A 25,683-nucleotide genomic window follows, 5' to 3' on the forward strand; every position below is an offset into this window, starting at 1 on the left:
GATGTAGGGATCGCTAGTTACCTTTGAGCTTCTCTCTCCATTTCCCATCTTAGGGTCTCTGTGCAGACTCACAGTGTTTGGGTTAGAGTCCTTTCTCCAGCATTTTCCTCAGATCAGACGCTTGGACAAAAGATTCTGAATCCCTGCCATGGCAAGAACCATCCTTCTCTCACCCTAAAGAATGAGTGATAAGTTGAAAGGGTATAGAATTCTTCACTTAAAGGCCTTTCCTCCCAGGGAATGTCAAGGCTACAGAAAATCTGATGCTTCAACCTCTGTAAGTACCTTGGCTCCTTATACCTAGAAGTTTGTAAGATTCTTTTCTTCATCTTTGGAGTTTGGGAGTTTTATCAGAATGTACCTAATTGTGGCTCATTTTTAAAAAAAAAAAAAAAAATCAATTCTACCCAGAATTCAGTGAACTTTTCAATCTGTAGTCACAGATATTTTTTTCAATTCTGGTAAATTTTCTTCTATGTAACTATTGCTTCTTCTCCATCTGTTTCTTTGTCTCCTTCTGAAGCTCCCCTTATCCATATGCTGGGTATCCTGGGTCTGTCCTCCAAGTCTTGTATCTTTTCCCTTCTGGTTTCTCTCTCTTTGTGTTTGGCTCTGATGTTTCACCATTTTTTTTTTTTACTTTGTTTCGTGGGCAACTAATTCAATTCTTAGAAGTAACTATCCTTGTTTCTCGTTCATCTACAGACTTTTAAAAGTTTAAGTTTGCAGAAGAAATTTAATTCTGTACCCGGATGTACTTGCCTTAGTCACCTGGAGATGCTTGAGCAAAATACCAGACTAGGTGGTTATAAACAACACACATTTACTTCTCGTAGTTCTGAAGGCTGGGGGGCCGAGATCAGGAAGCCAGCACGGTGGCCTTCTAAGGAGGGCCCTCTTCCTGACATGCAGACAGCTGCTTCCTGCTGTGTCCTCACGTGGTAGAGACTGAAACTCTGGTCTCTCTTCCTCTTCTTATAAGAGCACTAATCTCATCACAGGAGCCCCACCCTTATGACCTCATCTACCCCTAATTACCACCCAAGGCCCCACCTCCAAATGCCATCGCATTGGGGGTTAGGGTTTCAACATGCAAATTAGGGGAGGACACATTCAGCCCATAACATGCCCTAATCAGCTCTCATTCAAGGCCCACCTGTTTCCTATTTTATTCGGGCTTGTTCTAAGGCAGTGGTTGTCAACCTTGGCTGCACATTAGAATCACTTGGGAATCTTGTTAAAATCCTGATTTCTGGGCCTCATCCTCCGGAAATTCTGTTTCTTTGTTATGGGGTGGGGCCACAACATTAGTAACAAAGAAGCAGAATTTCCAGAGGATGAGACCCAGAAATCAGGATTTTAAGAAGATTCCCAGGTGATTCTAATGTGCAGCCAAGGTTGAGAACCACTGGTCTAAGGGCTGTGCTTACACATCCTCCCTCTGGCTGGTGGGCTCCCTCAGGGGTGATGTTTCTTTTTGTTCTACAATCACTGGAGTGAGACTAAGTAGGTGGTCCTCCATGCAGCGGAAGGAACTTATGAACTAGAGGTGTAGCCAGTGAGAGCACAGAGCCTCTTCCAGCTGAGGCGCCAGGAGGAAGCCTCTCCGTGTCCTGCCCTCCGCAGCCCTCCCAGCCTGGAGGCACGGGACACAGCCCACCTCTGCATCCCTCCTCCTCTTCACCTCCACCTCCAGGGAAGTGCAGATGACTGGCTCGGTCACCCGGTGCAAAGCAGTGAGACTGGCCTACCTCTCTGACTCCTAAAGCACAGTGTCCAGGACCTCACTTCCAGGCTTTCCCCGGCCAGGTCTCTGCTGGCTCCCCCAGGCCGTCCCACCTGTTTGGCCCAGCTGTTGGGGAAGGTGGCCCTGAGAACAGTGGAGGAAGGCACACTAAGTCACCACCTTCCCATTACCTCCTACACCAGCCTAGGGGTTTCTTCAGGCTACATTCATGTGTATATACTTGTGACTATTTATTTCTAGGAATTTGATGATTTCTCATATACTGGCAGTCCAATTTGCAAATGAGCAGGAAGGCCCTGTTAGACGATATAATTATGCTTGTGTAAACTGTGTTTGTGCTCCCTTTTAAGTATAACGGATATGCAGGAAAATGCACATACCGTACCTACATCTTTAGAAATTTCAAACTTCCTGGTAAAAAGCAGAAATTAAGAACGTGAGGATTCTGTGTTTTCCTTATTGGAAACTTGCGTTGAGCCACTTTCGATGGAGTGACAGTGATAGTGACAATAAAGAAAATATTTCACTGAAAAGAATTTGGAACTGCTAGACCTATCTACTTGCTGTAGTTTCCAGCTTTTTCTGAATGAACCTGCTCTATTAAGAAGAATGCAAGCCAGTTACAATCACCTGTGAATGACTAAACGTTAGTCATCCCAACATATTCTTACAAAAAATCCTTCAGATGTGACTAATCTGGTCCTGACACTCTCCCACTGAGGAAAAGGCGCTATTGTGCACTCTCTTTTAATAGGAAGCAACACTCATTAACTATAGTTGATAAAAAGGAATCCTTATTTTTTTGTTTGTAATGCTTCCAACCTTTGTTTATAATAAGGCTTAAGACCAGTGGTTCTCAGAAGGATCCCTAGGTGGCTTGTTAAACACACAAATTCCCAGGCCCCACTCCCAGAGAACCACAGCTAGGAAATGGGCCCAGACATGAAGTTAGGGTCCATGGACCACTCCTGGGGAAACGCTGCATTAGACACTGTAGAGATGGCAAAGGCTCGAACCAATCATTTCATTTGAGTTGTTTCTCAATCAAAAAAATCACTAAGCAAAGAAAACAAACAGCACTTTCCAAAACAAAAGCAAAAAACCATGAAACAACACATTTTTTTTTAAAGTTCTACCTTTCTAATAAGCAAAGAAACAGGAAATAAAAACCAGGCCACATAATGCACCTCTGAGGTGTGATGTTGCTGGGGGCAGGCTGCATGTGTGGGGACAGGGGGCTCCTGCGACTCTGCTTTCTTCTCAGTTCTGCTGTGAACCTAAAAATAAAGTCTATTTAAAATTTTAAAATCATACCATTTTCATCTATTAAAGAAGCAAATATTTTAAACCTATAATACCAAAATGTCTATCAAAAATTAAAAATGCACTTCTGATACAACTTTTCCACAGTGTGACCCATTAAAATATATTTATAATGTTCATAACCTTTGACCCAGCAATACTAGTTCTTGGAATCTTAAAAGAAATAATAAAAATGACAAAATATAGGCACAAAAAATGCCTGCAGAGTGTGATTCACATACCAAGCATTTTACAAGGTTATCTACACAACACATTATTATGCAATTGGTCCGTGGAGGGCTTTTAAAAACAAGGGAAATATGTACCATTTAATATTAAGCAAAAAGATGCAGCAACTGGTTTGGCTCACTGGATAGAGTGTTGCCCTCGGACTGAAAGGTCCTGGGTTCAATTCCGGTCATCGATGTTTTTCCCTCCTTTCCACTCTCTCTAAAAATCAATGGGAAAATATCCTCAGGTGAGGATTACTATATATATCTCCTATCTAATAAAAGGCAAAAAGGGTAATTGACCGTACCTTCACTATGCTTCCCATTGGCTAATCAGGGTGATATGCAAATTAACCGGCAACCAAGATGGCGGCCAGCAGCCACGCAGCTGAAACAAGCAGGAGGCTTACTTGCTCCAGTGATGGAGGAAGCCAAGGTTACCCGCCTGCCGCGGCCCAGCTCTGAGCTCCGAAAGCAACAGCTCCAAAAGCAACAAAGTTTCAATTATAGACGCTAAACAAACCCCAGATACCTGCTTTCAGCAGGCCATGGCCTCAGAGCTAGAGCGAGCAGGACGGCAACAAAGTTTCAATTATAGAAGGTAAATAAATCCCAGAATAAAAAAAAAAAAGAAAAAAAGGAGAGGCTGGGAGCTTCAGTCGCCAGCCAGCCTGAAAACGGCCCTCAGCCCCTCACCCAGACTGGCCAGGCACCCAGTGGGGACCCCCACCCTAAAGGGGGTGTGGCCAGCCTGAAAACAGCCATAAGCCCCTCATCCAGGCTGGCCAGGCACCCCAGTGGGGACCCCCACCCTGAAGGGGGTGTGACCAGCTGCAAACAGCCATCAGCCCCTCACCCAGGCTGGCCAGGCACCCAAGTGGGACCCCCACCCTGATCTGGGACACCCTTCAGGGCAAACCAGCCTGCCCCCACCCATGCACTAGGCCTCTATCCTATATAGTAAAAGGGTAATATGCAAACTGACCCTAATAGCAGAAAGACTGGGAATGACTGGTCACTATGACACACACTGACCACCAGGGGGCAGACGCTCAATGCAGGAGCTGCCCTCTGGTGGTCAGTGCGCTCTCACAGGGGGGAGCTCTGCTCAGCCACAAGCCAGGCTGACGGCTGCCAGTACAGCGGTGGTGGTGGGAGCCTCTCCTGCCTCCTCAGCAGCGCTAAGGATGTCCGACTGCAGCTTAGGTCTGCTCCCCGCTGGCAAGTGGACATCCCCCGAGGGCTGCCGGGCTGCCAGAGGGATGTCTGATTGCCAGCTCAGGCCCAATCCCCCAGGGAGCAGGCCTAAGCCAGCAGGTGGTCATCCCCTGAGGGGTCCCAAACAGTGAGAGGGCACAGGCCGGGTTGAGGGACGCCCCCCACAAGTGCACAAATTTTTGTGCACCAGGCCTCTAATATATATATATATATATATATATATATATATATATCAAAAAGAAAGGATACAAAATAAATATACAGCATGTTCCAGCTGTTATAAGATATATAGAAAATAATACCAGCATATTAACATTTTGCTTATCTCTAGAGTGGGGTTATGGTTAATTCCTCCTTTTTGTATTTTCTATAAAGAGCTTACATTACTTTTATAACCAGATAAAAAAGTGTGTGTGTGTGTGTGTGTGTGTGTATTTTAATGCTCAGAAATAAGAAAAGCCTATTTAACTTTCAGATTTCAGATGAATAACATATTGTATTAGAAGTGCTTTCTTTGAATAATACAAAAAGGATTATATCTGACCTTAGCACAATATTCACATTACCAAAAACTGTGGAAATAGAAGGCATTTGAGAGTTTACTATTTAAAGGAATTCTATGATGAAGTCTTATAAAGCAACCCTCTGTACAGCCAGTAAGTTCCCTAATCTGTCATTTAGGAACAATGTATCATCATGATGTTTACTTTAAAAAGGTTACAGCCCTCAGTGTATCTCAACTCTCCATCATTTTCAATTCAAGAATCTGTTTTCTGCATGCCTACCACGTGCCGTGCACCAGGCCTGCCCTCAGCGAGCTCAGCTGCAGCAAGAAAGACTCGGGATGGTAAGCGGGTGGCCTAAACCCCTACAACAGCCTAAATCCTCACACAGGCAGGGAGAAGAGGCCAGCCACCTCCAAAAAGCAAAGTCCCAATTCTTCATGTATTTTCTCTAAGACATGGCCTGTCTTTAAAGAAGCTCCCTTCCCAACGGCAGTAAAGAACAACACCTCCTGGAGCCCCACAGCACTACATCCCGTTCATGCAAAAGGCCGGGGCCTCACTCACCCACTCAGGCGAGCGTTGCCTAGGAATGACCAGGAAAGACACAGCTCTCGTGTTTCTCCTTCTCCAACGCCTCCCAGACGTGAGGATTTAGAGATGAAAGTGTAACTCCAGTGTTACCCGGAGAAAGGCCCAACTCCCGCAGGAAAGGGCCTCAGAGGACAGTATCTCCCTTGGGTCCCAGCCCATAGACCGAACTGCCTTCCTGGCATTTTTACTGGGACATTCAATGGGCCCTGGAACCTGCCCAGTCCTAAACACAAGTCTCCTACCTCCAACATGGGGAAGTCCAGTCAGCTCTATCTCCAAAACAGGTCCAGACCACCCACCTCCCTCCCTCTCCAAGGCATCTCCCTCAATCCAAGCTGCAGTCCCCTCACCCTGAATGGCTCAACCCAACCCCCTGCCTCCATTCTTGCTCCCCTACAATCCCTTCTCATGCTGTAGCCAGATGATCTTTTTGGAACATAAATCCGTCTGTAAGCAACGCAACGCCAAGAGATTTTACTAGTATCTGTTTTATCCACAACTATACCCCCAGCACCAAGAGTGTGAATGCATTCAATTCCCTTGCTTAATAATAAATCATGGCTTCCTATTTCCAACTGCCTAACTTCCCATCACAGCCTTCGAGGCTAACGATCCGGTCATATTCCCGGCTCATGACAAACAGTCCCACTGGTTCCCTTTTTGCTCCTCAAACATGCCAAGCTTCTTCCTGTTTATGGCCTTGGAACCTGCAGTTCCCTCTTTCTGGAACGTTCTCATCCCCGTGTGTCTCCTCCCCCAAAACCTTGGCTTGGCTGGCCCCTTCTGTCATTCTAGCCTCAGTTCATATCACCTTACATCCCCACTACCCTTCCTAAAATTGTTGCACAATCACTCTCCATCATATTACCAGAGCCCCGACTTAGGCTGAAATCACCTTGGTTACTTAGAGTTCACGCCTGTAAACCCTGCTAGGACATACAGCAGCGGCCTTGAATGTGTGGGTTCCTACTGTAGCCGCAGGGCCTCTAACAATGCCTGGCTCCCAGTGGGTAGCTGAGTAATTCATCAGTTTATTTAACTCCATGTTCCAGGATTTTGTTTTCCACATTGAAGGTTCAGAGACTATAGCTGGCTGGTGCTGGAGGTGATCAGGTCCTCAAAAATGAACTTGGACTAGTGAAAATGTACGGAGACAAAGGCCGACACCAGAACACCAATTAGTTAATGTACACTGAAACAACTCTCAACAGAACTGAACAAATACTCAAATTCCACTCAATTCGCTGGCTTCATCCCCTGGAGCCACGCCACATGACAAACCAAGTTGAGTGGGTAGAGTTAAAACAAAATGAACTTGGATAATGTGATGGCTAATTATATGTCAATGTGGCTGAGCCATGGCATGCCCAGGGAGCTGGGTAAACAGTAGTTCTGGGTGTGTCTGTGTGAGGATGTTTCTGGAAGAGATTAGCATTTGAATAGGTGAACTGAGTAAAGTAGAGGGCCTTCCTCAAAGTGAATGGGCACCATGCAATCCTTGGAGATGAAGCTGGGATTTGATTTCTGTCTCACTGAGCTGGGACATGGATTTTCTCCTGCTCTCAGCGCTTCTGGCTCCCAAGCCTTCAGACCTGGACTGGAATCTACACTATCAGCTTTCCAGTCCTCAGGCCTTCAAACTACATCACCAGCCCTAACTGGTTTGGCTCAGTGGATAGAACGTCCGTCTGTGGACTGAAGGGTCCCAGGTTCGATTCCAGTCAAGGGCATGTACCTTGGTTGGGGGCACATCCCCAGGAGGGGGTGTGCAGGAGGCAGCTGATCGATGTTTCTCTCTCATTGATGTTTCTAACTCTCTCTCCCTCTCCCTCTCTGTAAAAATAAATAAAATATATTTTTAAAATATTAAAAAAATAAAAACTACATCACCAGCTTCTCAGGTCTCCCGCTTGCAGATGGCAGAACTTCTCAGTCTCCATAATCATGTGAGCCAATGCCTTATAATAAATAAAGTTTATATATATCCTATTGGCTCTGTTTCTCTGGAAAAAAACCTACTAACACAGATGATAATCACCAACGTCCCTCTGCTGGTATACCTGTTCCAACACGACATGATCGCTGAGCTAAAGGCCAAAATTCCCTTTTTAGGAAAAATACAGAAGTCCAGGAGCCAAGACTCTCTCCTCACCAACAGTGCACGATGTACAAGTTCCCATCTATCCATCTTTGTCCACGCCTCTGCCTTAACATGTTCATAAAGCCTAACTTAGCATCCATCACTTGAGTTCAGAATGCCCGTGTGTAAGTTATTAAACTAACAAACTGTGTATAATCTAATCCAGTGGTTCTCAACCTTGGCTGCACATTAGAATCACCTGGGAATCTTTTTAAAATCCTGATTTCTGGGCCTCATCCTCTGGAAATCCTGTTTCTTTGTTACTAATGTTGTGGCCTCACCCCATAACAAAGAAACAGAACTTCCGGAGGATGAGGCCCAGAAATCAGGATTTTAAAAAGATTCCCAGGTGATTCTAATGTGCAGCCAAGGTTGAGAACCACTGATCTAATCAATTAGCTAAAGGCTTGATATGGTTTCCCATAACCCAACTAGGTCAAAGCCAACACCCCAACCAGTGGGACCTTATGAAGCATGGGCACCAGGAGCAGCTGCAGATTCTAGCCAGCCAGGTAGCAGACCCCACTGCCTACCTCTCCAAAGACACAGTAAAAGCTCTAAGTGGGCGTGAGGTCCCAACCACTTCCTCAAACCATCCAATTGGCATGGAAAGTAAAGCTCACCACCAACAAAGGGCTATGGACTGCTCACCGGGATCTGGCTTCCAGGGATTGATAAGAGCTTAAATAAAAGACACTATGGATAATCCAGACATGCAAAATTCATAGTTGACTACATTACCTCTTCTAAATTTATAATGATGATAATTTGTGTACAGTTTCTGAGGGATAAATAATTGATGACATACTCCACATTGCAAGGCAAACTGCCAGTGAAGACAATGGGTGGGAATGTATTTAAACAATGTATTTTTTCATTCAACATTTATCAAGCACCTTCTGTGTACTAGGACATAAGAGTGATCTGCTTTGACAGTGGAATCTCCTGATAGAACATGGGCAATAATGACAGGGTTCTGGTAGACCCAAGGACCCTGGAGACACTGCTTACGCAATATTTATTGAGCTCCTACTATGTGTTAGACACTGGTAGGTGCTAAAAATAGAAAAATGAAGACTTAGTTCTAGTTTCTGAGGATCACAGACTAGTGGTTTGACAATATTTTACTTTTCTTCCTGTGTAGAACTGTTTTCAGAGCCATCTGATAGAGAATTAGAAAGACTTTTCTAGGCAAATTTACCAAGATGTAGTATTCACATTAACTTAATCTGACTAGCTCTATCAGGAGCCTGGAGTGAGCTCTATATGTTAAGACTGGTTTTAGTTTTAGTTTTTTTAATACAAAATCACCTGCATAGACACATTTTTATAAAACAAATTGTACTGAGTTAACTGAAAAATATGTGTAAACCAGTAATAAAAATAATTTTTGAACCACAAGCAATTTACAGAAGAAACTCATTAAGAATCTACAGACAAAAATGTATACACTTTTCACATCATTTAAATACAATCTGAACATCTTCACACCTCTTTACTTTAAACATGCAAATACTACATTTGCATGATACCCACCTCACAATTGTATATCACTGATAAAGACTTCCTTTTAGTACTTTTAAAATTTTAATCTACACCATGATTTCATTTTTTTTTTAAGTTTGGCTACAATATGGCAATTTTGATGTTTCATCAAGCATCCTAATTTGGATTATGTTTGAGTAAACATACTCAGGCTTATAATATATATAAAACCACATAGTAAGTTTTTCATATCTACTAAGCTTCCTAACTTCCTTCTGTTACTTTATAATGATGCATAGTTTTTACCAGTCATAAAAGTAAATGTTCACATGTGCAAAATTTTACCAGAGTTAGATTTTACTCAGTTTCCCTCTCTAGAATGGAAATAATCTTTTCAATTGCAAAACTGTACACTGCAAAAATTATATGTAAATGGGAAAGAGTGTTGTCTGCTAAGGCAAGAGTAATCATTACATAAAATGTGTTTCAGATGGAAAAACAGATTTAAAATTATTTAAAACTTGTTGCACTGTAAATTGCTTTTAAAAATCATCTTAAACACATTAATGAAAAATTGTGTTAACAACGAAATTAAAAAAAAATTAGCAAAAGCCTAAATGATTGATGACTTTAGAATTCTAGGTATGTTTGCTAATGACTCAAATTATCTAAGCTGTGCAATGACCTCCTATTAAAATGATGATGAGGCAAGGAAAACTCGGTGAGATCTAAAGCTAGAATTACCTAGTTTCATGAAGAAATTCTTCCTGAAGGGGTAGAAATACATAGAAAGCAAAGACTGGATGAAGAGCACTGCCCGTCGCATTTGGGAGTTGGTGACCTAAGATCGGGGATCTGGAAGAGCTTCCAGAAGGGAAAGCAGAAAAGCGGAGGGAGCATATTGTTAGGGTTTAGTAACCTGGGTTTAGTCTCAGCACTGACACTTACTGGCCTGGAGACCTCAGACAAGTCCCTTCATTTGCCTGGGCCTCTGATGCCTCATCTGGAAAGGAACACAGTTTGCACAGATGACCTCAGGGTCTGTCTCTTCTAGTCCTTTTTACTCCCAGCAAATCTGCAACTGGCCTCACTCTGAATTGGGCCTGTATTCACTTAATAAGCATTCATGGCACAGACAGGGGCTGTGGGTTGGGGGGGGGGAGGCGGGTGAGGGCATGTGGTAGAGGGTGGTGGCAGCAGGGGACAGGTCAATGGGGGGAAAAGGAGACTTATGTAATACTTTAAACAATAAAGAATTTAAATTAAAATAAATAAATATGTCAAAAAGTGCTAAAAAAAAAAAAAGAAAGAAAGAAAGCATTCATGGCCTTTACATTGTGCTGGACAATGCAAAGGTGAGTAAGACAAGGTCCCTTTCATTTTAAAGAGCTCACGATCTATCAAGGGAAACAGACTCGTAAAAAAAAAAACCACAATGTCAGTCCTCTTCAGTAAGGGCTATGGTAACAGCGGCAAGTACACTGAGGGAAAGGAAGTGAGCAGGGGGGACCTGGCAGGGAGAGCTTCCTAGAGGAAGCAACTATTAAACAGCATTGAGGGCTCAGCTGAAGCTAGATATTATATATTTAAAATAGTTCTCAATCAATGATTCTTTCTCATCATTGATGTTTCTCTCTCTCTCTCTCCCTCTCCCTTCTTCACTAAAATCAATAATAAAAATTTTTTTGAAAAAAAATAAAATAGTTCTGACTGTTGGATTAGTACATTGTAGTTACCAAAAGTGTAATTATTCCCCAGTTCCATAGTTGCAGCTAAAACACTATCACCTCTTATGTTGACAGAAAAAATCAAGTCCAGGCTTTTCTAAGGGTAGAAGGGCAGAGTCACACTCTGCTTTTACCTGTGGGCAGTAATGCAGAAATAGATTGGCTCCCATCTCTCATCTGTCTACCACCCACCTCAGCAAAGGGAACCCAGCTGAGTGCTCACAGCAAATGCTGGGCATGGAGAGAATGGGGAGGTCACACTCTTTTCTAAGGTGCAACATAGAGCATTTGTATTTTTTTTTAATATATTTTATTGATTTTTTACAGAGAGGAAGGGAGAGAGACAGAGATTTAGAAACATCGATGAGAGAGAAACATCGATCAGCTGCCTCCTGCACATCTCCTACTGGGGATGTGCCCGCAACCCAGGTACATGCCCTTGACCAGAATCGAACCTGGGACCTTTCAGTCCGCAGGCCGACGCTCCATCCACCGAGCCAAACCGGTTTCGGCAGAGCGTTTGTATTTTTTAATGACACACTCCTTTGCCCTTGGTTGAGGATGGGAACCTGAGAATCATTATTTATCCCTAATCACTTTGATTTTATATATTTCCCTCTTTAGATTTGGGTGTGGAGGGTTATCGGCTCCCTAAACTATCTCTAACCCCTTTCAAAATTGAAATGTTTAATTGGGGTTCTTCAATTTTGTGAAGGGGCCAAATTAGGGTTGACAAGTGACACCACCTCTGAGATAAAACTGCTTTAGCACCCAAATATAAAACTGGAAAGATCATCCTAAATACAGACACACACCTTCCAAAAACAAGTAAATTATCTCTGCCAATTTTAAATGTTCTATGCCCCCTTGGATGTCATTAGAGTTCTTTGTTTCAGGCAATTGGACCTGACTTTGCCTAACTTTGGGGGAGGGGGAAGTGGAATGTGTTGGAAGGATATAGGGGGAAAGTACACACAATCAACAGGGCATTTGGGGATCCGACTGAGAAAAAGACACAAAAGGCACCTCCTAGGGTCCAGGCAGCAAAAACCACTGGCCAGTATCCCGCACGCAGGCACAGCTGCTGCAGGGAAGATGCTCCGGCCCTTTCCAGTCTTGGATGGTTCTGCTCAGGTTTCAAGTTCTAGGAAGTGAGCATCTCAATGTTCTAGTCTGAGTTAGGAGCTCCAAGCCTCTTTGCCTAAACAGGTGGTAAGGCACCCTGACTAATAGCCATCCAGTTTGTAATCACTGAAAGAAAAACAGATCCCTAAAGGAAATCAAATTGCTGTGACCAAAAGAAATTGCAATGGATGCCACCAGTCTCGGAAGCAAGGAAGATCGGCTAGGTCCCCTTCATAGCCCTTTAAACATCATAAGAAGTAGAGACCAGAAGTTTTAGAATCCTAAAGACCAATGAACTTCAATTAACACTCCGGTGTGGGGTGAATTTCCCGCCAAAATATAAGATGGCTCTGTCTTTTGGTTTTGTTCCATCCACCAAAAGGGTGGATTACAAACAAATATTTGGTAATACGCAGTTACAATCGACCTGAGTTTACACGTTTCCCGCACTCCACCGCAAATCTATATGAACCGAGTTAAAGACGGCTCCCGCGGAGTACGCGCAATTCACGCGAGCCGACTTAACTCGTTTCCCCCACTCCAAGTGTTAAGGTATAATTCTGAGTGAATCTCAGTCCTTACTAAAGATACATGAGAATCTCAAAGAAGAGTGAAAATTGGTAACATGTGGTAGACAAAGACCTTACTTAGGCATAAGCTAAGTGAAAATTTTCAAAAAGGGAAATTATGCAAACAGTAGCCATAAAAAAGCTGGATAGCTATATTAATATCAAACAAAATAGACTTTAAGAAATATTACTCTGTAAAAAAATCAATAAAACATATTTAAAAAATAAGTAAAATTCTGCAGCACACCATAAAATATATTATATAAAAAAAAGAAATATTACTAAGACAAAGAGAGACATTTTATGATAAAATGGTGAATGTATCAGGAGGATATATACAACAAAAATGTAAGGGAGGGTCAAAAGTAGGTTTACAGTTGTGAGTAGGCAAAACACAGAGTTTATTCTTGTATTATTTATTAACTAGAGGCCCGATGCACGAAAATTCGTGCAAGGGTAGGCCTTCCTTCCCCCGGCTGCCGGCACCAGCTTCCCTCTGGCACCCGGGACCCGGGCTTCCCTCCTCCGGCCACCAGCAGGCAACCAGGACCCGGGCTGGCTTCCCTCAAGCCACCAGCAGGCACCCGGGATCTGGGCTGGCTTCCCTTGGGCCGCCCTCAGGCACCCAGGACCTGAGCTGGCTTCCCACCGGCCCTGGCTTCATCAGGAAGGACATCCAGAATGACGTCCAGAAGACATCCGGTCTAATTAGCATATTACCCTTTTATTATTATAGATTATTGTATTATTTTCTATGAACAACTGTTGGGCACCTAACAACAGAGGCCCAAAATATTGAGAGAATTGAAAAGAGAAATAGACAATTTAACAATGAGAGTTGGAGATTTTGATATTTGATAGAACAAGAATCTTAATAAATTTAAAGGTATTAAAAAATATACAAAGTATATTCTTTGTTCACATGGAATTAAATTACAGATCCACAACAAAAATAAACCCCAAATATTTGAAAATTGAACAACAGATTTCTAAATAACACATAAGCCAAAAACAAAATCAAAAGAAAAGTTTTAGAATATTTTTAAATTAATGAAAACAAAACACAGCATACCAAAACTCATGGGGAGCAGCTAAAGCAAGGCTTAGAATACACTTTATAGCTTTAAACATCATTATCAGATAAAAAGATCTTGAACCAATTACCTAAGCTTCTACCTTAAGAAACCAGGGGGAAAAAAAGCAAACTTAATCAAAGCAAGCAGGAATAAAGGAAATAAGAGTTGTTGAAATCAAGAGAGTAGAAAACAGAAAAGCAATAGAAAAAAATTAATAAAACCAAGAATTGGTCTTTAAAATGATCAGACTCAATATTACTTAGATGGCAATTTTCCCCAAATTGAATCTATACATTCAAAATCTCAGCAGGTTTTTCTATCGAAACTGACAAGCTGATTCTAAAATTTATATGAAAATGCAAAGGACTTAACATGGCCAAACAATATAGACAAGAAGAACAAAGTTGAAGGACTTATACTACCTGATTTCAAAAGTACTCTAAAGCTAGAAATTAAGGCAATGTGGTATTGGCATAGAAAAACCATGCAGATCAATGGAACACAATATTAAGCCCTTATATTTTACTAGAGGCCCGGTGCATGGATTCGTGCATCCGTGGGGTCCCTCGGCCTGGCCTGCGAGGATTGGGCCAAAATGGTCTCTCCAACATCCCCCCAGGGGTCACAGATTCCAAGAAGGAGCAGGCCAGGCTGAGGGACCCCACTGGTGCACCATCGGGGCCAGGAAGGGGCCAGGGAAGGCTCCAGGGCATGTCCGGTCCATCTCTCCCAGTCCCGATCGGCCAGACCCCAGCAGCAAGCTAACCTACCCATTGGAGAATCTGCCCCCTGGTGGTCAATACATGTCATAGCAACTGGTTGAATGGTCGAACAAACGGTTGGACACTTAGTGTACTAGGCTTTTATTATATAGGATGCTCAATTGGCTTTCAACAAAGGACAAACAGAAAAGTGATAGATTTTCCTGGGCTACCCATATGTAAAAAAATTAACTAAGACCTTTACTCTACTTTATACATAAAAATTAACTCAAACTGGATCACTGAATGTAAAGAACTAAGACTAAAATTTTAGAAGAAAATAAGAGAATATCTTTGTGACCTTGTGTTAAGCAGTTCTTAAGACTTAGAACTAAAAGTATAAACTATAAAAGAAAAAACTGTAAGTTGAAATTTATCAAAATCTAAAAATTTTGCACTTCAAAAACCACCATTAGAAAATGAAAATATAATCCACAGAATGGGAGAAAATATTTGCAAATCACATATCTGATAAGGGACTTGTATCTAGACTATATATGAAACTTTTACAATTCAATAATAAGACAAATAATCCAATTAAAAAATGGGTTCTAACACATGCTACAACATGGATGAAACTTGAACACATGCTAAGTGAAATTAACCAGATACAAAAGAACAATACCATATGATTCCATTTAAATGACATACTAGAATAGGCAAATTCACAGAAACAGAAAGTAACTTAGAGGTTACCAGGGGCTGAGGGAAGAGTGGAATGGCAATTTACTGTTTAATGGGTACAGCGTTTCTATTTGGGATGACCAAAATGTTTTGGAAATGGATAGTGGTGATGACTGCATACAACACAGTGAATGCAACTAATGTCACTGAATTGTATACTGAAAATGGATGCAATGATAACTATCTTACCACAATAAAAAATTAACTTTTTAAAAATAGTCAGCAGACTTGAGTATACACTTCACCAAATAAAACACACAAATGACCAATAAGCATATGAAAAGGTGCTCAACGTCATTAGTCATTAGGAAAATTCAAATTAAAACTACCATGAAGTACCACTACACATGCCCTATAATGACTATAATTAAAAAGACAGATAATACCAAATGTTGGTGAGGATGTGGAAAAACTGGAAACCTCATATATTACTGGTACATATAAAATGATACAGCCACTTTGCAAAATTGTTTGGCTGTGTTTTAAAAAGTTAAGCAAAAGCTTACTATAAGACCTAGCGATTCCATTTCTAGTAATTTACCCAAGAGAAATGAAAACATATGCCCACACAAAGACTTGGACACAAGTGTTCACAGCAGCTTTAATTCATAATAGCTAAAAATTGGAAACAATCCAAATGTCCATCAAATAATGAAGGGACAAACAGAATGTGGTATATCCATACAATAGGATACTACTCAGACATAAAAAGAACATTCTAGAACATGGCTGAATCTCACAGAGATTATGCTAAGTGAAAGAAGCCAGATGCAGGCGACTTCATAAGATTCCATTTACATGGAAAGTCTGGAAAAGACAAAGTTTATAGAGACAAAAGGCAGATTGGTGCTCACCTGGGGCTAGGTTAGAGGTAAGAATTGATTGCAAATAGGCTTATATAAATTTTGGGGTGTGATTTTATAAATTTACTAAAAATCATTGAGTTGTACACTTATAAAGGGTGAATCTTTGTGGCTTTTAAATTATACCTCAATAAGGCTGTTAAATATATACATACATACATACAAATCTGACACACACAAAAATGAGGCTTAATTTCCTAAGTATAATTAAGACACCAGCTCTATGACTTGAAACAAAGGTTTTCCTTAATCTAGTCAATATACTTTTTATTCATATAGTTAAAAATTACATGTGAAGGATATTAATATTGTTCAGCGATGGAACCCGGGCCCTAAATGATCTTAAGGTTTCTGAACTAAATTATGTGATCCTGTGGTTGAATAAATAGCGGTAAATTTACAAACTCTAAAAATAAACAACATTGGCCTTTTATTGGGCTCACTGCAGAGAAAAATAAAACAATAAAAGAGGAGTCAGAGAAGCAATTCAAATCTCTAGGTTGTTTGAGTAATAAACTATATTATATATAATCATCATGACCTAGAAATATTTAATCAGAAGAGCAAAGGCTGACCTAGTAATTGGTTTAATAGCTGTCTTCAGGGATATGAAGAATTTTTACAGGGAAACTATTTAACTAGTTTTCCTCTCCATTGAGAGCCAAAAAAAAAAAAACCAACCGAAAAGTGATTTAATAATCAGCGAAGTAAATTTAGATTAAACAAAAATAACACTGGCAGTAACTGCTCTCAAATACTGGAATAAATTTAACGAGGATATTTGTTCAAGCTGTTTCCTGGGCGATCCGTCAGAACAGACAGGACAGGACAGACAGCGTTGGTCTGAAGGCAGTCCTGCCTGGCAGGGGGCACTGGACTTGCCCACCTCCGGCGGTGGAACGCGTCTGTGGAGAGGAACACAGCCCGCCTGACGCACACACCTTACCTCGATGTCCCGATTCAGCTGCTTCACGATGGCAGTTATGTTTCTGATGTGCTCCTCCAAGAAAAGCCTGGCCAAGCGGTCGCCTCCCCCTTTGTTTTGCATTTTCTGCAAACTGTTGACGATGTCGTCCTTAATTCGGAAGGCGTGCTCCACGAGGGCGGCGGTGGTTTTCTCGTGGCACAGGATCCTGTCTTCCAGTTGCTCCATGAGGTTTACAGAGTAGGGTGCCATGCTCAGGGACTGGCTGTGTCGGGGCATGGTTCTGACACGTCTGCGGGAAGGAGCCACGTTACTGGGGTTGTTAATCAGGGAAGAGGTCACGGTCAAAGCCAGATTCAAGGCTTCCCAGAGAAGACAATGCAAACTGTCTGTCCCTACAAGCTCAGGGAAGGGGGAGGCAGGCTTTCTGCCCCAAAGGCTTTCCTTCATGAGCCAGGCAGCATCTTTAAACAATCGTACCCAGCGAGTCAAGTGTGCTGCTAGCAGGTTCCACAACCTCCAAAAGCAAGAGGCTGGCGGAACTGGGCACACTGACATGCCTTCCCAGTATAAGCTATTATCAAGACCAAGCTTATTGCCCTGGCCAGTGTGGCTCAGTTGGTTGGGCATCATTCCCGCGCACCAAAAGGTTACGGTTCAATTCCTGATCAGGACACATGCCTGGGTTGGGGGCTCAGTCCCTGACAGGGGGATGTGCAGGAGGCAGTCAATTGATGTTTCTCTCTCTCTTTCCCTCTCATTTCCCCTCTCTCTAAAAATCAATTTTTAAAAATCTTTAAAAAAAATAAAGCTTTTAATAAAATCTCCTGACATGCCCACCTCCTTCCTCCCCATAACACAGTGGTTACAAACCCAAATGCCTACAAGGGTCAGGCAGGTAACATAAATGAGTGAAGCACACCGTACGATGCAATAGGGAGGTGCTTTGGAGGACTGGAAAGGGCATTCCTCAACTAAAAGGAGCCACAATTCTGCTCCGCCCCTGAGTGACCATCTGGGAATGCCAGGTCCACTTTTCCAGATCATCTGATATTCAAGAAGAGCCAGAAAATCCAGCCTTGTATGAGAAATCACCCGATTCTTAAGTGATAACAACTAATTTAAAAAGTATTGAAGGCGACGTAGCAGATCAAACCATGTATTTCCATGAGCCAATATTGGCCTATGGACACCCAATTTGCAACTTCTGATTTAAAAAAATATATATTTTATTGATTTTTTACAGAGAGGATGGGAGAGGGATAGAGAGTTAGAAACATTGGATGAGAGAGAAACATCGATCAGCTGCCTCCTTCACACTCCCCACTGGGGATGTGCCCGCAACCAAGGTACATGCCCTTGACTGGAATCGAACCTGGGACCCCTCAGTCCACAGGCCAACACTCTATCCACTGAGCCAAACCAGCTAGGGCTGCAACTTCTGATTTAAAAGGACTCCCAGAGACCTCAGTTCCCCAAGTCTCCAGAATTATATGTTACTGTTGACCAGAAGTACATCCGTACTGCAGGGCTACTGTGAAGTCTGCGCCTCTCGCGGTCACGGAGTGGCCCACAGTATCCGACAAACTGAAAGCTGGAGAGGCTACACAGCACGACTGCTCTTGCCCTTGAACAAAATCCTTCTTGGATAATGCAACAGCTATAATAAAGTCTCATTCACAAAGGCCATCACACCCACTAGCAGCCTCTATGGGATTGGTGAAAAGAAAAAGTATACCTTAGATGCATGTTTTCCATATATTATACCTTTCCTTGGTGACAAGAGAAGGAAATACAGTGCTCCGTTGGGCCATTTTTCTTTTTTAATAATTCACATCTGTTGAAAAAGCAAGCATTAAATTATTTAACAGTTTATACCTAGGACTTAAATGATCTCTAAAGCATATTATTAAGTTGCTAAGTGGACCATAAATTATGCTGACACACTGATCAATTATATTATTAAAGACCTTATGACTTAATAGTATGTGTGCAATAAACAGAAAATGTTTCCAAATAAGGAGAAAAGAATCCAGCAAAGTCAAATGTTCCTGAAATTAATATCACTAAGCCTGGTGAGACAGACTAACAAGGACTGTTAAATGTAGTTTCCTGAAGTTTCTTCATCCCATATTTGTATTTCAAGCTTCAGAAATCACTTTTATAGAAACAAGACAGTTTCTGTACCAGGCTTATTCAAGCTTATACTTCTCCCTAGAAATTACAGGAAGCTTCCTTAGTAAATTTGATCTCAGCAAACTTAGTAAATTATACAGCAAAATAAAAGCTCTTGTTTCTAAATGAATCTTAAGTGAAACAATTTATGAGCAGTGGGATCTGATTTGAGGAAACCTGTCGATCCACTAAGAGAATGAGGATAATATTCTTCATTAAAACTCTGTTGTAAGATATAATCATTCATATTACATCTTGCATATAAGGAACATTTGATCATCACAACGCATTAGAAATCTGAGCAAAACTGCAGGGTTTTAAAAATATTTCATTACTTAGGTTTCTCAAAACTGTTATTAATTGGCTTAAAACAATGAATGCCTACTAACCATGATCTGATTCAGTAATGAGTTCTCATTAGATGCTCAATTCAGAAAGCATTTCTGATTGAAACCATTGTTTTGGCATCATCTCCCCAGTATGTTATTTTTAGTTTTGCAATGTGAACACTTCACTTTCCTAGATACAGAACTTCAAGTTTAAACAAATTACATTAAAGAAAAAAAGGGATTCATGCTAAACAAGCTATGATGCCAAAGAAGTTCTTCAGTAAAGATAAATAATTTCTGCCCTGCCCATGTGGCTCAGTTGGTTGAGCATCATCCCATGCACCAAGAGGGTGCTGGTTCAATTCCTGGTCAGGGCACATGCCCGGGGTTGCGGGCTCGATCCCCAGTAAGGGGCGTGCAGGAGGCAGCCGATCGATGTTTCTCTCTCTCCCTTCCTCTCTCTTTAAAATTAATAAAAAATAGCCCTGACAGGTTTGGCTCAGTGGATAGAGCGTTGGCCTGCGGACTGAAGGGTCCCAGGTTCGATTCCGGTCAAGGGCATGTACCTTGGTTGCGGGCACATCCCCAGTGGGGGTTGTGCAGGAGGCAGCTGATCGATGTTCCTCTCTCATTGATGTTTCTACCTCTCTATCCCTCTCCCTTCCCCTCTGTAAAAAATCAATAAAATATATTTTAAAAATTAATAAAAAATATTTTTAAAAGATAAATAATTTCTGCCATTTATTACTTAAAAATAGGACAGTGTAGAAGCTGTTTAGATAATCTTTATCATTTTAAAGCTGTAAAATACCTTAGTTGAGATATTAATCCACAGAATAACCCAACCTAAGAAATAGTTATTTGGTATCTATTATGTAGCCAATAATCTAATCATTTTTCTTGGGTAGCAGCAAGTCAAGGAAGCACTGATGAGAACGGGTAAGATTTTTTCCAAAGTAGAGAATAGAGAGAAAGCTCCACACCTTTTCTCCTCCACACTCCAACACTATCCAACACACCCCCTGCCTCAAGGGCTTCACAGCCTACAGAGAAAGGAAGACATCTAAACCAACCAAGATGACTAATGGGGTAGTGGCTTAGGAACCATGTGAACAAAAACACATGGGAAGAAAACACTAACTGGAAAATATATGTGCAACCCACGTTTAGTGCAGTGTTATTTACAATATCCAAAATATGGAAGCAACCTAAGTGTCCATTGACTGATGAATGGATAAAGAAAATGTGCTATATACACAGAATAAAATTTTACTCAGCCATAAAAAAGAATGAAATCTTGCCACTTGCACCCTGGATGACATTGCTCAGTGGTTAGAGCGTTGCCCACATACCGAAGGGTCGCAGGTTTGATTACCCGTCAAGGGCACATACCTGGGTTGCAGGTTGAGTGTAGGTCCCCAGCCCTACCACTTGTGACAACATGGATGGACCTCGAGAGCATTATGCTAAGTGAAATAAGTCAGGCAGAGAAGGACACTTACTACACAATCTCTCTTATATGTGGGATCTAAAAAAAAAAAATTAAAACAAAAAAAAACAAACAAAAAAAACACAAGCTCATAGATACAGAGAACAGGTTGGTAGTTGCCAGGTTGGTGGGTGCAAAATTGGTAAAGGTGGTCAAAAGGTACAGACTTCCAGGTATAAAATAAGTCCTGGGGATACAATGTACAGCATGGTGACTATATTTAACACTACTGTATTGCTTTCTGAACGTTGCTAAGAAAGTCAATCTTAAAAGTTCTCATCACACAGAAAATATTTTCATAATAATGCCAGATGTCAACTAGATTTATTGTGGTGATTTTGCAATACATATAACTATCAATTCATTATGTTGTACACCTGAAATTAATATAATGTTATATGTCAATTATACCTCAAATTAGAGTTTTTTAACATAAAAAGCTACATAGGGAGGAAAAAAAGAGAGGGCCTCATTTTTCTTGGGTAGCAGCGAGGTCAGGGAAGCACTGATGAGAATGGGTAAGATTTTCCAAAGTAGAGAACAGAAAGATAGATCCACACCTTTTCTCCTCCACACTCAACACTATCTCTACTTGCTTTACTGTCAGCACACTCTGGCCTAACCCACTCTTCCAGCCTCATTCGTGGCCACTCTTACCGATTCCTCTTCCCCAGTCGACTCTAATGGAGAGAGCTGAGTACGCTCTCATGGTCCAATGACACTACCCACTAAGATAATCCGACTCACAACTCTTGCCCTGAGCCCACACTCACCAAGCACATCATTTAGCTTCCCATGTGGCTGTGCATCAAAAGGGAACATGGGGCAATCAGCAAACTCAAGACCCAGTCTACCTGCAGCTATTGCTCTCACCGTGAATTAACAACTGGAATTACACCTCAATGGGAACCGAGCTTGCGTCAGTCAGTCTCCTGAAATCTGATCATCTCTAAGGGTCCTAACAGAGATGAATATCTAAACCCATGTCACTGAAATGTGATGATCACAACATGGTTTCCGTCGTGGGGGACAGACTCTTACATAAAGTGATCCCCATGTTCTGGAGTTCACACCTTGTGTGATCCTCTCCCCTTGAGTTAGGTGTGACCTGTGACTTATTCTTAACCAACAGAATCCAGTAGCGACCAGCCAGGTGCCAGTCATTGTACTCAGCTGGCGGTTGTTGTCAGCTGGGACTCTGACACCAAGTTACTTATATAGGGTATATATAGTGCAGCTACTAGGAATATTTTTAATTTATTTTAAAATGTGTAATTATTTATTTTATGATCTAACTTTTAAGTCATTTAATAGACTTCCAAATAATTGTCTTGCTTAGAAAACATCTCAAAAGAATTTTTTTTTTGGTTAATCCTTACCCGAGGTTATTTTTCCATTGATTTTTAGAGAGAGTAGAAGGGAGAGGGAGAGACAGAGAGAAACATCCACATCGATTGGTTACCTCCTGCACACACCCCAACCAATGGGGAACCTGCAACTGAGGTATGTGCCCTTGACCAGAACTGAACCCGGGACCCTTCAATCCTGGGCTGGTGCTCTATCCACTGAGCCAAACTGGCTAGGGCTCAAAAGAATTTTTTAATTTACCTTTATTGTTGAAAGTAACACAGATGTCAAAAGAATACTGAAGACAGAGTAAGAACTATTTTTTTCCTAATAACAGTGGCTCTGTTCTAGCAGGGGAAGCAAATTATAAAATAAATCTAATTTGTCACAAGATATCATTTCATCCCATCAGGCTGGCCAAAATGCAGAGTGGCAAAACCACGAATTGACAGGAACGTATATGGAACAAGGGGAACACCAGGTGGGAACGGGAATCGGCACCACCACGATGGAAAGCAATCTTCAATATCTAGAAAAGCTAAAGGTGCCCAAACCCCGTGACTCAATAATTCCAGTGCTGAGAAATTCCCCCCGAACTTCTCAAACATGTTCACAAGGAAACACAAGAATACTTAAGGCAGCATTGTTTCCAAGAGCGAAAAAGTGGGCTAGGGAGGACCGAACACCCATCATTAGGCAAATGGGTGAATAAACCATGAAATGTTCACAAATGGCTATTGGTTAAATGTCCAACAATGAAAGCGTAGTTAACAAAACATGGCACATCCACTCAGAAGAATGGCTATTTGAAGTAATGGTTACGGAAGCTATGAAGTTGCACAGAAAATATTTACATGCTAGCTTAATGTTAAGGTTTGTTAAAAAGAACAAGATCGGAACAGAGATTTACAGTACTAGATAGAACTATAATCAGAGCCTGGAAACCAGAACTTTGTGCCATGGCAGCACAATTTAGGTAGTGCAAACGTTTTAACGCAATGCATTTAAAAGAACCTGGCAAAATTTTAAGTTCCATCCTTGTCATGTCCTCTCCTCTTCCTCCTCCTCCTCCTCCCCAACGTAAGGAGCACTGGAACCTGAGCCAGCAGAGATAGATGGTGTGGTCAAGGTCAAGGACAAGATGACCACGGCACCTCTGTACGCACAGGCTTCCCTTCCTCTCCTATCTGACCCACCACCGGACCCCTCTCTCCATGAATGGATGCTTCCTTGGATTTGTGGCGCTCTTTAACGCTGCTCCCCCACCACACCCTGTGTCAAATGGGTGGGATTGCTCTGCCGTGTGAATAGCTGGTATCTGGGTACATCATTTGTTTTCAGTACAAGGAGGAGGAGGAGGGCTGTGGAACGGAGGCCAGGGACTAATTCCAAAATCAAAGTATCTAGATTGATAAGAAAGTCAGAGCCCTGGCCAGTTTTGCTCAGTGGTTAGAATGTCGGACCTCGGACCAAAGGGTCTTGGGTTTGATTCTTGGTCAAGGGCGTGTACCTCAGTTGCAGTTTCCATCACCGGCCCAGATGTTGGGGTATGTGTGGGAAGCAACCAGTCAATGTGCCTCTCACATCAATGTTTCTCTCTCTCGCTCTCTCTCTCTCTCTCTCTCTCTTTCTCCTTCCAGCCAGCACAGAGATTGCTGCATGACTGATGGGATCAGGTCAACCTGCAACAGACACATCAGGTCCAGATGGGGGCACAAATGGGCTAGAAGCATCCAGACTCCTAGAACCCATTGGCCACTGATGTTGTTGTTGCTTTGTTGTGTGTTTTGTTGTTGTTGTTGTTGTAATCCTCCACCAGAGGATATTGTTGTTGTTGTTAATCCTCACCAGAGGATATTTTTTCCATTGATTTTTAGATAGAGTGGGAGGGAGGGGGAGAGAGAGAGAGAGAGAGAGACAGACAGACAGACAGACAGACATCCATGTGTGAGACAGATACATTGATTGGTTGCCTCCCACATGCATCTGGACCAGGACCAGATTGAACCTGCAACCCAGGTATGTGCCCTTGACCAGGAGTTGAACCTACAACCCTTCGGTGCTCGGGCCAATGCTCTAACCACTGAGAAACACTGGCCAGGGCAATTGATGTTGTTTTAATCTATTCTACAGCTTAGAATAATGTTAACGTTTTTAAGAGAACCCCTGCAAAACACACACACACACACACACACACACAAAACAGAATGGATTTTGTTCCCATCTATTAATAACAGCTATTTTGAAATGCTATTTAAGTCTTCTATTGTTACTTGAAGTTTTCATGGATTATGCCTCCCAACTGAGCTGCTTTGGGACAGCAGGGGCTGCATACCATATGCATCTGTAACCCCTATGTAACCCCGCACAGCATCTCTTCACAGACACCCCTAAATGTTGGTTCATTGGCTTGTTTTTCTAATTTGGTAAGGCCCGTTGTTTTAATTACTGAGTTGCTCTGCCCAAATGACATATCGATGGCTGACTCAAGGTCCCCTCCAGCTGTGAGCTTGGCAGACGGCTTCAGGTTGCCCTGCACAGGCGCTCACACATGCGTGCACACGCACCAAAAGAGAAGTGTCTTAATACTACTGTTAGGGTGTTTTATTATGATCAACAGCTATATTTGGCAACTTTTCTTTCCAGCATTAGAAAAGACACATGACCAAATGTTGAAAAGGGAATCTGCAAATGCAACAGCTAGAACAGAAGGAATATTAAAAGCTGGTGCAAGCTACCTCCTAAACTACCAACACCCCCAGGTGCACCAAGGCTCACCCAGAAGGGAGGTGACTTTGTATACTCACGCAGGCAGACTGCAAATTGTGACTTTGGGGTTCTCCCTATATGACTTTCTACCTGAAAAGCTCAGGATTTGGGCTTGGAAGAAAGACCCAGCCTCCAGCCCCCGCCCTTTTTCTCATACACAGTAGGAGGGGCCGGACTTCTCTGCTGAAAACCCGGGAGTCCATGAGAGACTCCTTTATTTGTAATAACAGCTTGAGTCCAATGCATTAATTTTATAACAATTTTAGAGCGAGCAGGGGAGGCCTCCTGAGTCCTCCGAGAGATAATTAAAAATGGGGAGCAAAGAAACCTGAAATAAACAAAAACAAGCTGAAGGAACCAGGGGTTTCTGAATAACATCTTCCCGGTTAAATAATTTTAAGAATTCCAGAATGCGGCAGCAGCCCCCACACATTCCCGCCCACGTAAACAGGCTTTTTATTTAAGCCTCACTCGGCTAAGCAGCAGACTCTCTTGCCTTCACTTCTGGTGCCGCTCTACCCAGAGAAGATGTTATCGGCACAAAAGCATTCTTAAGAGGGAAAAAGCTGACCGCCAGCCAGCAAGGACAGGCACGTCTTCAGGAGGAGAACTGTCGTTCCAATAA

General features: G+C 42.1%; 1 protein-coding gene across 4 annotated transcripts in view; it reads right to left on the reverse strand.

Annotated features, from left to right (window-relative positions):
• The window catches only part of FAM81A (family with sequence similarity 81 member A), a 73,316-nt gene that overhangs the window by 40,198 nt on the left and 7,435 nt on the right, over positions 1-25,683 (reverse strand). For 2 of the 4 annotated variants that reach the window (XM_014446947.2, XM_006104681.3), the window contains exons 2-3: positions 18,717-18,786; positions 16,971-17,241 (exon numbers count right to left, since the gene is read on the reverse strand). In XM_014446947.2, the coding sequence (XP_014302433.1) occupies positions 16,971-17,241; positions 18,717-18,763 (318 nt within the window). In that variant the 5' untranslated portion in view covers positions 18,764-18,786. Of the gene's footprint in view, positions 1-16,970; positions 17,242-18,687; positions 18,787-25,683 lie in introns of all 4 variants that reach the window. The other 2 variants (XM_006104683.3, XM_023745855.1) reach the window with 1 other exon arrangement.

Source organism: Myotis lucifugus, unplaced genomic scaffold, assembly GCF_000147115.1.
Source record: "Myotis lucifugus unplaced genomic scaffold, Myoluc2.0 scaffold_588, whole genome shotgun sequence".
In the NCBI taxonomy this organism is placed as follows: domain Eukaryota; kingdom Metazoa; phylum Chordata; class Mammalia; order Chiroptera; family Vespertilionidae; genus Myotis; species Myotis lucifugus.